A 12,207-nucleotide genomic window follows, 5' to 3' on the forward strand; every position below is an offset into this window, starting at 1 on the left:
AAACAAAACAAAAAAAACAAAAAAAGACACTAAGCTGCTATGTCTACACTGGCGTTTTAAGAGATCACCTCCCACATCCAAAAACAAGCATAAAAACCCAAAATAAAAGACTCTGAAAAAAGGAAAGCATTTGCGGTTACCTTTGTTGTAACCCTATATGTGATGTAGGTCTCCATTGTGCAGACATGCTTTTTGGGATCGTCGACAGTGACAAAGAGGTCTCTGGTTTCCCCATCCAAGTCATCATCCAGCTGCAGTCGGTTGAGCAGTGAGGAGGAGGAGGCTGGGCTAGAAGTATCTACAGGAGTGCCGTTGGGCAGACTGAGATCCTGGAGGAAGACAAAACACCACTTTAGGCAGAAATAGTTGCAGTACAGCAAAGTTTTAGCTGGGAAACAGTCAAGCCGCGTGACTGATACAGCTTCTTTTATGCCCTTCTCTGGAACCCCCTTCCTAATCTGGTCTACTATGTATACTCCCTTTTCTTTCTTAAAGCTCCTTCTTAAACCACACCACTTCCAGCAGACCTTACACACCCTAAACCCATTTCGGCCAAACAAAACTGAGTTCATTTTCACCCTATTTCTCCTTGGCAAGCACACTGAGTGAAGGGACCAATTCCTCCCCCGTCCATGTCTCCTCTTCCCAGGTGTTGGGGGTAAAAGGTGACTTGCTTAAATTGCAACAGCCGCACTCACAGGTCAGAACAGGGTGTCCATTTCTTGCACTTGGCATTTGACCTTAGGCCTCAGAAGGAGGTGACGATTAGGCCATGAACATTTTGCAGTGGCCCAATAGGACAAGGTGTTCATTAATCAGACTCAAGGGGGGGAATGGGGTGCTATGCACTAGTCACCTTTTAACTCTCAAGACCGGCATTTAAATCACGGGCCAGCTCATAAAACAGTTCCAAAGCCTCCAACAAAAAGCCACCCCACAGCATCAGACAGATCAGCATCCCCGACAGCAAGGCTGGGCAAGATGCGGTCCGGGTGCCAGATCAGACCCACCTAACAGTTTGATCCAGCCCGCGGACTGCATCTGCCCCCTTTCTATTTAAATCCTGCTGCCACTGAATTTCCAAGTGGTGGTTCAGGGGGCAGGACCCTATTTAAAAGGCTCACCGCTGGGGTGCTACCTGGCAGGGGGTGGAGCTGCGAACCTTTCAAATAGCTGCAGTAACCCCAGGCAGCTGCCAGGCCACACAGTAGTGGCGGGCTGGGTGTTGCGAGCCCTTTGCTGTGTTTAATTCAAAGCCTCCAGTCCCAGACAACTCGGGAGGGGATGGGGGAGGCTAGTCCCCAGCCCTGCCTCTTCCACTCCAGACTCTGCCCTTTCCAGGGGTGGGGCCAGCCCGTGACTGCACAGTAAAATTCATCAACTGGCCTCCCTCTGAAAATTATTGCCCACCCCTGTCCTATAGCTGGGCAGCTGCCATCAATCAGAACAGCTGCTCTATTCCTGGTTAACAGGGAACTGAGCCACTGAGGTCTTTTTTCCTTAAAAAAGAAGGGTCAGGATGCAGAAGTTTTGGAGCTCCACGTATCTGCCCTCCCCCAGAAGTTACCATCGTGCCAGCGGAAGTTGAAAGCGGTTGCAGATGCAGAGGCAAGCCTGCCGCAGGTGGTGGGGGCTACCTGATTTAGAAGAAATACGAGGACAGCAAGGAGCTACTCGGCTGCAGGCAACATTCCTGCCCTGAAATTCCTAGAGACCAATACGGTATTCTGGATAGGTCTATTTTTTGATGGCCTGGTTACATTTCTATGCAGCTAACAACAGTTACTACTTCCCAGAGACTACACAAACCCACATACGACAGACCTTGCTCTGTTGCCATCAGATAAGTTTCTATTGCCTCAAACCAATTCGTTAAGATTTTCAAGAGAGCAGAACAATTAAAGACATAAGTGCAGAGCACTCAGTCCACGGGAACGTTTGTCACCAATATATAAAACTCTACAAGGTCTCAGGCTTTTCCTCTGCAGAAGGAAATGTTTTATTGTTAGCATGTGAATCCTGTGTATGCCAATGAAAGGCAGAGGTTTACCCCTCCACTCAATGTAATGCTTTGTGGAATTATTCTCTTTCACTGCAACAGAATAGACCATTTTGCACTTAGTTGGTATCTGCACCACTGGAGTCTGAACTTTTGCTTGGGGGGAGGGGGAAATCATTTGCAATTTGAGGCACTATATCTGAAGGATGATGGATTGAAATAGCTTTCAGTAAAGCTCCTAAACCATAAACTCATCTAGAGATACAAAGAATATTCCCTTCCATTTTGGAAAAATCAAACCCAAAAGGGGAGACACAGAAACAAGATCAGAGATGTTGCACCATTAAAAACAGGAATTAAGACTCACCAAGAGATTGCTCCCCCACCCCCCAAATGTTTCAGTTAAACCCCAGGTCAAGATTTTTAGAAGTGTCTAGTAGTTTTGGGCTCCAAACCAGAGATAGTCTAAAAGGGCGTGATTTTCAGAAAACTGCTGCCTCTGAAGAAAAACAATTAGGCCCCTTTCAGATATCTTAAACAAAACACTCATGAATCATTAGTCACTTATCAAAATTTGACGGTCATATTATAAAATGGATTAAGATGAGATGAGAGCTTAATATTATTGACCTACATTACTCATGTACTTTAAACCTACTATATTGAAAGTGACAAACATGGATAGGTTCTCTTCAGCTATCAATTTAGCTTAAATGAAAGTATTAAGAGAGACAGGAAAGCAACTAAAAGGACAAGGAAGTTTTCCAGCTTTAGGGGCCACGCCCCATTTTGCTATTCAGGGCAGAAACGCATCCTTCTCTGCTCCCTAATTCCCACCACCACTGTTCAAAACACCTTCCCTCAAGATATGACAGAATTGTTACCTCTCGCTTTTGCGCACATACTATATTAAATAACTAGGATCCATTGCAAAGCAAGAGTTATAATAGGTTGTTTGGACAGAGTCAGCCAGCTATTATAGTAAGTTCTCAGTCAAGGATGTCACTGGTTTGACTATTACATGAGGACTAATAGGGATGTGAAGGACTAGTCGACTATCCGATGAGCAAATGCTTATCAGATAGTTGACTGGATAGTCAACTAGTCGCACTCCCCTCCACCTCCGCTGCCTCTATCAGTTAGTGGCAGCTGGGGGGTGGGGGTGGGGGGGGAGGATGACAAAATGGGGGTACTTCAAAGCAGCAGCACCACACGGAGCCTGGCATGGGGGGGGGGGGAATCCCCAGCTAACCCCTGGCTTCAGCGCTTTCACCTTTGAAATGCACCAACAGCCCCAGGGCTGTTGCTACACTTCTAAGACAGAGGTGCCCTATCGACTATTCAATTAGTCAATTACCCGATACTTCACATCCTTAATGACTAACTTCCACTACTCAGTAGGGATGTAAAGCCTAATTTGATCAGTTAACACGTTCAAAGTATTGTTTAACTGCTTAAAGTGGGGGTGGGCTGGAACGCCCTGCCCACAGCACTCTGGGCCAGGTTCGCCACAGGCAGGGGCCACACTGGAGTGCCCCAACTCATAGCAGAAACTGCTTCAGCAGGGCCAGGCCTGCACTGAGTGGAGAGCCGCTCCAGACCCTGCTCGTTAACCATTCACATCCCTACTACTCCATCCTCTTCTAGGATGAAAAGTCAACACACTTGGGGTACATCTACACAGCAACATTATTTCTAAGTAACTTAGTCCACATCTACACAGCAGGCAGTTTATTTCAACATAATTTTGAAATACTATCAAGCGGAAAGATTTCTTACTCCAACTCCTGTAACCCTCATCGTACAAGGAGTAAGGGAAGCTGGAGGAAGTGTGCTCTATTTCAAAGTAAGTGCAGTGTAGATTTACTTTGAATTAAGCCATTTCAAATTAAGCTATGCACTGGACGTAGCTCAATTTGCGTAGCTTATTTCAAGTTAAGTCCTGTTGGGCAGACACATCCTTACATGCCTTGGGGGTGAAATCCTGCCCCATACTGAAGTGAATGGAAGTTTGGCCACTGAATTTGGGAGATGGGGGGAGAAGGGAGAGGAGATCAGGATTTAACCCTTTGACTTTTAACTAAGTGGATGACTCATGGAATGACTCTTCAATTTTATTACTTTCCTCCCCCACTCTCCACCAGGAAGATACAGTAAAACCACATAACCTCAGGGCTGAGTATGGGGGACCCTTTCTCTACTCTTGAGTCAGAAAAAAGAGCACAGAGAAGGAGCCCAGGTTACTAAGCAAGAGCTTTGAGCTAGTCAGATAGCTGGTGGCAATGGTCATCTCCCAGCAGCCGGTCTAGGACATGTAGGGTCTTCCTACATAGGTATCCGTTATAAATACATGGTTCTCTGCAGTCGCATATTTATAAATACAATGGTGTGCTCTCTCTGCAAGGGAACATTGAGGATGGGAGCAGGCACAATTGAGGGGAACAAGAAATGGGAAAGACTCATTTTACATATGAGAAATACCACACATTCCAGCGTGCTGCCCTGCCAGGGACTGCAAACACTGACCAGAAGTTCAGAATAAGGATAGGGCGAGAAGAACAAGAACATGTTTCCTTAATTCAATGCACCAGAGTCACTCATTAAAATCCAAACGCATAGGACTAAACTGTTCACACTAGCTTTTACACTCTTGACTAATCCTAGAACACTACAACGGGAAAAGACCTCGTGAGGTCATCGAGTCCAGTCCTCTGCCCTCACAGCAGGACCCAGTACCATCCCTCTCAGATGTCTATCTTACCTGCTCTTAAATCTCTAGAGCTGGAGATTCCACAACTTCCCTAGGCAACTTATTCCAGTGCTTAACCACCCTGACAGTGAGGAATTTTTTCCTAACATCCAACCTAAACCTCTTCTGCTGCAGTTTAAGCCCATTGCTTCTTGTTCTATCCTCAGAGGCCAAGGAGAACAATATTTCTCCCTCCTCCTTGTGACACCCTTTTAGATACCTGAAAACTGCTATCATGTCCCCTCTTGGTCGTCTCCTTTCCAAACTAAACAAGCCCAATTCTTTCAGCCTTCCTTCATAGGTCATGTTCTCTAGACCTTTAATCATTCTTGTTGCTCTTCTCTGGACCATCTCCAATTTCTCCACATCTTTCTTGAAATGTGGTGCCCAGAACTGGACACAATACAAGAAAGGCAAAGGCGCTTCAAAGTGAACTCCCCCTTTCCTTGCCTTTCCTAGCTTTCTCCCTGCCCTGTCCAGCCCCTCCCTTTCCCTGCCTTACCCCCCCCCCCTTCCCAGCCTTCTCCCTGCCCGGTCCAGCCCCTCCCTATGGACAAGCACCCCCTCACTCCCGACCCACAGGGGAAACAGGGTGCAGGGACAGCACAGAGCCAGAGGGGTGCAGGGTGCGGTGGAGGCACGGGGAATGGGACGCGGAAAATAGGAGGGTCAGAGGGATCAGGGTCTAGGGCAGTGCAGGGAATGGGCAGCACAGAGCTGGGGGGGCAGGGATCAGAGGGGAGCAGGGTGCAAGTGCAACACAGAACCAGAGAGTCGCAGGGAAGAGGGAGAACAGGGATCCGGGGTACAGGGGCAGCATGGGGAATGGGCAGCGCGGAGACAAAGGGCCGCAGGGCGGGTGCAGCGAGCTGGGTGGTCGGCCGGGAGCGGTCTCTCACCGGCGAGGGGGTTGGAGCCACGGCAGGACTGGAACCAGCGGGGCCTGGCTGTGCCACAGCCAATTCCTAGGGCCACGCAGCCAGAGCCAAGCTGCCGCGATCCTTTAAGATCAGCAGGGCCATGTCACACCAGCATCCTGGCATCTGCCAGCGTCCTGTCCTCTGGCTCGTGCCCCGCCTCCTCACGCCGGAGCTGCACACAGGCAACCAGGTGCTGAGAATCACTGGGCTTCCCCCTTCCCGGCGGCGCTCCGCTCCTCCGCCTGGCCGGCGGATCGGATGGGGCCGTGCCGCCCATAGTGCGGGCTTTAGCCAGCCCGTCACAACCGCCCACCAGCCACTGTGCCCCTGCACTCGCCAGCTGATAAAATCTACTCGCCACAGGCGAGCGCATTTGTTGAGCCCTGCATATTACACAGAAGGTCAGGCTAGATGATCAGAAGTCACTTTTAAGTAAAATCTATGAATCCCATACAAAATATTCTGTAGTTCACTACTTCATGGACTAAGATACTTCTACTTATTTTGGGTTTGGAGTGTTGGGAGCAGGTAGGTTTTAATATATAGTAAAGTAGCCCTTGAGGAATTCCTTAACAATACAGCTAAACTTTCAGGCTTCTCCAAAAAAAAGCCCGCTGTAAATTTTTCCTCTATTTCTGGATTAGTAAGACTGAGGTCCAGCTTACCCAAGAAAAGGTTTAGCTTATAGCAGCTCTTTCAATTAAACTGTGTCAGCTTTGACAATTTAACCATATCCACAAAAGAGACGCCAAACCAAAAACCAAACCAAAACCCCCCCAAAACAAAAATCAAGCAAAAAATAGTTGCACTCGTAACCCCGAGTTGTATGGTATACCTGGCTTACATTTTATCAGTGTCCTTATTAAAGGGATGGCTTTTTGCTCGCCACAGTACACTCCACGATTCAAAGTGATCTGTGCAGGGAAAGGGGAAAACACACAAAGGAAACCCATCATGGGACCAGTTTTCAGTGATCAATTATACTATGTGGGCCAAATAACTATACTAAATGCAGACAAAAGGAGATGCTAACGAAACAGCTTAAGCCATGTTCAGACCAGCCTCATTCGAATTGCTTACAAACACAGGCTACTGTATACAAAACCAGACATATCATCTGATTCAGTATCGATTTGTCTCCTCAGCCTCAGATCTGGTGTTTTTTAAACAAAAAACTTCATGCTTTTTCCCCATGCTATTCTTCAGTCACACTTAGGGAAACTGCGAAACTACCTCATCATCCCCTTTCAACCTCTCCTTAATCTGGTTTGCAGCGAATCCTACAAAATATAAAAGAGCTCTATTACCTATCACACTGACAAACTGGTTCCTTGTACTAAGCCCCCCCCCCCACACACACGCCCCAACCACACACGCCCCTATCAGCATATGTTGTCACTTGTCTTCCACTTGCAAGCTCTTTGGGGCAGCAACAGTCTTTGTTCTGTTGGTACAAAGCTTAGCTCAGCAGGGCTCTGGTACACAAAAGGGCTGCTGGGTGCTACAGTAATATCAATAGTCCTTTGTTTCAGAGGGGAACAGACTGGTAAATTGTTTACACTGGGTTCTCTCTTGCCACATTAATCTAAGTTGCATATGCTGTGATAAGGTGTGTAAACACCAAAAACAAAAACACACAGAAATAAGATATTACAGATCTCTCTCCCTTCCTGCCATATTTAGCAGTTGTGTAATTAGAGTATGTAATCATGACACCCACTGACCTATCCACCCCACCCACTCCCCTGCAAACAAACAAACAAAAAGACCAGCAAGGACATGCTATATTAAGTACAAATGAAATCTGGCTACTAGCCAGGTAAATGTGGGGGGAGGGGGAGAAGAGTAGAGAGAGAGGGATGGGGTTTAAAATCCAAAACCTGCATACTTTATGCTACTGATTTGGCCCAATACAGAGGCATGCTTTTAGACAGTAATCTAACCCAGAAATACCTTCTCCAAAAACACTAATGGAAAGATTTAATCCTACAAAATCCCTACAGAGATTTGTTTCCCTTCCCAACACCTTCTCTCTCCTGCTTAGGCCTGCCCTGGAAAACAAGGACAGACGTACAATTCGCACAGCCAGATTTACACCTTACGCGCCCCTAAGCACAGCATCTTCAATACCCCTTTACAGGTGACCTTTGTGTTTCCCATTAAAAAGATAAACTTAACCCATTTTTAACGTTTAGGCACCTCTAAAACACTAGTCATATGCCTGCTGTGCACAACTGGGAATAAACTAGCTTTACTGCTACTGGACCATGCTGTCCAAAAAGACTATCTACACCAGTGTTTCTTACTTTTTAAGATCGAGGAACACCAATTTTTTTTTAAATGGGGAACACCAAGGATTTTTTTGCTGAGCCAAAAAAAAAAGTTGCCTGCCCCTTTAAGAATTTAAGAACACAATTTAAGAAACACTGATCTACAAGCACATAGGAGTCCAGCACAGAACTAATAGAATAAGCCCTTTAAAAAACATGAGAGGCTGCGAGAGGGAAAACAGCAGTTCTCCAAACTAAAAATGTTTGGAAATAGGGACTGTTGTGTAAAACTTCCTCCCAATCCAGTATAATGTGGATGAAAGACATGTAACTTATTGTATTAGAAATCCTGTCAGTTTCAGGCATTGCAAGTCAGGTGGCTCTCTGCTATTGTAAGCAATGTAACTCTCAGTTGTTCAAAATCAAGGCTTTTCAACTTTCACAGCACATGCCAAAGGCCGCAACTTAAGAGTGGTTGCATATATATGCATATGCACAAGACTCGACATATTGCAGCGAGAGAGCTACTCGCCAACCCTGCACCACGCATGCACCAGACCAGCACTGCGCGTGCACACAGCGCCGGTGAACGGGATACACAGAGCGACTGGCTGAAATCTACTCACCATGGGCAAGTAGAAACAGCGGTTTGTCGAGCCCTGAATATGCAAATAAGCTTATTTCACACTGACCAGCACGAATACAAAGATTCAGCCTTAAGGCGCGGCTGCGCCAGACCCAACCGCAGCCAGTGTGAGCCAGTCAGCACCTCTCTGCCCACAAGGCTAAGCAGCCAGCACTTCCCACAATGCCCCGGCGCTCCCGGCACCTCCTCCCTGGGGGCTAGAAACACCTGTACCCATCAGCTTTCGGTGCTCACCCTGTGTGGGAGATGCCTCACCATTGTGGAGCGTGTTCCCAGTGGAGGCCATGTTCAAATGATCCCACCTGTAGGCCACATACTGAGCCCCATGTAAACCCAAACTGCAACCACAGGCCGCAAACAAACGGGCAGCAGGCTACATGTGGCTCACAGGCCACATGTTGAGTAGCCCTGTTCTAAGTTAGGTCAGTTTCTATTGCAAGCCATGTAACTTTTATACTGTTTCAAGTTCTGCATCTTCTTGCGAGCTTTGTAACTTCCAGCTATTGCTTGTACAATCTTTCAGCTCTGAAACATGCTAACATGCCCTCCCTTGTCACAGGATAAGTGATGACAACAGGGCAACATCTGTGCCTTTGCAGAGAGAAGCCATGAGGCTATAAACTTGGAACCAGGGGCCAAGCGGGATCTAATCTGATCTTCGCTTGCACATGAGAAAGGCAAGTAGAGGTGCAGGGAGGAAGAGAAGAAGTAATGAATATGCACGAGGAGAACATGCATGAGGTGGGTCTCTCGGTGATGGACACAGAGATAGAACTCAGTGCACATGACAGGGGCCACCCAGCTCAAGGGAAGAGAGTATGCAGACCACGGGCCGTACGATCAGCTCGCTGGCCTGGATTGGTGACCGCAGGCAGACACACCCGACCCAACATGCTTGGCAGCTTCTGCTCTCTGCATAGCCACGTATCAATCTAAGTGTAACCCCGGGCTGGTCTCCAGGGAAAATAGGTAACATTAACGATATTGGCAATGTGTTATTTTTAACTACTAAAAGAGAGAGTATAGATGCCCATCTGTAAAAGGCAAGTACAGCGTTAGAACCTTTTTACTATCCAAAGTAGAAGAGACGGTTAAAGGCCCTGGACTTTGGAACAGCCCACTGAAAGAGAAGGTTAAGCCTGTCTCCAGTATTTTTCAAAGCAACACACACACAAAAAAAACTGGTTCTTTTGTGACTACTGCAATAACTGAAGACAGGGAATATCAGACAAGGCTGACAAGCTTAGGAAAGCATGTGGGCAGCTATGAGAGAATTAAATTTCCTAGTGCTGGTAATCAGAAACAAAGATTGATGCTTTTTTAAGAAGCTACTTCCCTTTCTCTGTGTTTACTCTGTTATCAGCATTATCCTTAGTAGATCCCCAGGAGACACTGCCTACCTTTTCTGTAGCGACTACAGAGGCAAAGAAAGCACAGAGAAACTTTAGGATGCGGGACAGCACTGACCCGGACCCAGCCCCCCACAGGCAGAGAGTTCTACCTCAAAAAGCCTTCCTCTTAAAGTGCCCTGGCTCCTGCACCAACCACACACCAACTGCCAAGGGCCATCAGCTCAGCATCGTCACCTCTTGTTCATGACTGCTGCTCCCAAGTGTGATTTGAGATGCAAGGCCTCTGGTGGATTATGGGCTGTAAGTGGGTGAGCAGGGCCTTGGAGCAGATTACAGGGCAGGTCTCCACTTGCAGTTTGATTAGATGGGCAGGTTGGACCTCCCTGGTCCAGCATCCTCGGAACATAACCAGTTCCAAATCGGGGAAGGGGGAGGGAGGAGGGAGAATATTTGCTGGTCCAGGAGAGATCCCCTGTCATTGGCCTCCCAACCTGCTGACCTCCCCTCCCCCCGCCCACACCCCACTGCTGGCTGCTCCTGGCCCACACCCCACCTGATCACTCCTAGGTTCAGACTCCAGCCCCAACCCTGCTGCTGTGTCAGCCGGAGCTCCCCCCCATGCCACCCGTCCCTACCACCACGGGGCATCCCGCCAAGTCGCTGGCCCTTCCTACTCTGCCGCCAGACCTCCCTGTCTCCAGGATCCGCGAGGCCCTGGGCAAAGTTGGGAGTGGAAGGGGCGCAGCTCCTCACCCTAGAAGACATAGGTCCAAGACAGCCAGCCCTCCACAGCGTGCCTCTTCCTCCCTCCTCCCAGCCCTCAGAGCCACCCGGAGCACATGGCACAGCACTCCAGCAGCTACGTAAAGGGCCCCAGTCTCCAACCACCACCACTCACAGGAGCCCGAGGCCTGTTTGACTCACAAGGCCCCGGCCACCGGCTCTTTTTGTCCCTCCCTATCCTCCACCTGTGAGCCTGCACAGACATCACTTCTGCTTCTCACCCAGGTGGAAGAATTAGGTTGTCAAGGCGCCACACTCCCATCAGCATCGTGTTTCCCAGACTCAACCCGACGTGCAACGGCAGCAACGTAATGCAGATGTGCCCTTAGAGTTACTAGGGGCTCACCACTGATCTCATCGCCCAGTTGAATTGGAATTTCCACGTGGTTTCCGTCACTATCCCCAAACAGGTGTTCTAGTAAGCCGTCGAGCCTTGCAGAAATGAAAGCAGGAGCGCTGCTTTCCCAAATCCCAAAAGAAAAAAGCAAGGTGGCACAAAGATCAAATGCAGCACCAAGCCAGAGATTCGTAGGAAAAGCAAAACATATTAGTACTAATTTCTTTCCGCTTCTGCCCTCTCTACATCTATCCATCAGCTCTCCAACTCTGTAATCACTTCCATCCCTTCCCATGGGATATTTTATTTCATGTATTACTGCCTTGGAAATAAATGTAGTTCAGGTTACACTAAGAAAGCATAGCTCTGTTTTCTAGCAGTTATTTATTACATTAGGGATGGGCAAGAGTTAATATACTTTTATCAAGGCACCAGGTTTTAGGAGGAGTGCCCAAGACTGTGGGCACAAAGTACCTGGGACATTACTCGTTTATTGCCCTAATGCCCAGAAGGCAACTGACAATAGGGCCTTATTGTGCTAGGTTCTGGGTAAATATAAAAAAAGAGAATTCCTGCCTCAAAGAGCTTGCGATTTAACTAGAGCGGGTAGGACTGAAGGATAGAACATACTTGCAGAATGAACCAAGAAATGAGGGCAAATCTTATGTTTGTTCTTTTTTTCCCCCGATTCATTATTTAAAGCATTTTAGCAGGGGTCAATTAGATGGAAAGAAAGGGGAGGGAATGGCTGAAGCAGGCAGCCAATCAGCACAGTAATAGTAGCTTCTATTCCAGGCCACTCAGAAGGATTCCCTCTAATTTTTTCCATTCTTGGGCAGAATAAATTTTGTTCTGCGTACCAATTCATATTTAAACGTGAACCTCCATTAGAAACACATGCCACTGGGCACTCTGCCATTCAGTGCTGTACAATGTCCCAGGATAATGTAAGAAAAAAGTTTGAGAGATTACCAAAAGCCACGACTATAGCAATCCAGCCACAACACTGTAGCTATGCCAGCATAACTCTGTAGTGTAGGCACAGCCTACAGTGCCAGGAAGAGATACAGTTTCTGTAGAATCACCACCTCCCCAAGCAACTGGAGCTAGGTTGACAGAGGCATACTTCCATTGACTTGGATGCGTTTACA

At 47.7% G+C, this 12,207-nt stretch overlaps 1 protein-coding gene across 2 annotated transcripts in view; it reads right to left on the reverse strand.

Annotated features, from left to right (window-relative positions):
* SNX30 (sorting nexin family member 30) overlaps positions 1 to 12,207 on the reverse strand; it is a 68,025-nt gene that overhangs the window by 40,961 nt on the left and 14,857 nt on the right. For both annotated transcript variants that reach the window (XM_075931407.2, XM_075931406.2), the window contains exon 2: positions 141 to 329. In XM_075931407.2, coding sequence (XP_075787522.1) covers positions 141 to 329 — 189 coding nt within the window. The remainder of the gene's footprint in view (positions 1 to 140; positions 330 to 12,207) is intronic.

The sequence above is a fragment of the Pelodiscus sinensis genome, chromosome 6, assembly GCF_052426305.1.
Source record: "Pelodiscus sinensis isolate ZL-2025 chromosome 6, ASM5242630v1, whole genome shotgun sequence".
In the NCBI taxonomy this organism is placed as follows: Eukaryota; Metazoa; Chordata; order Testudines; family Trionychidae; genus Pelodiscus; species Pelodiscus sinensis.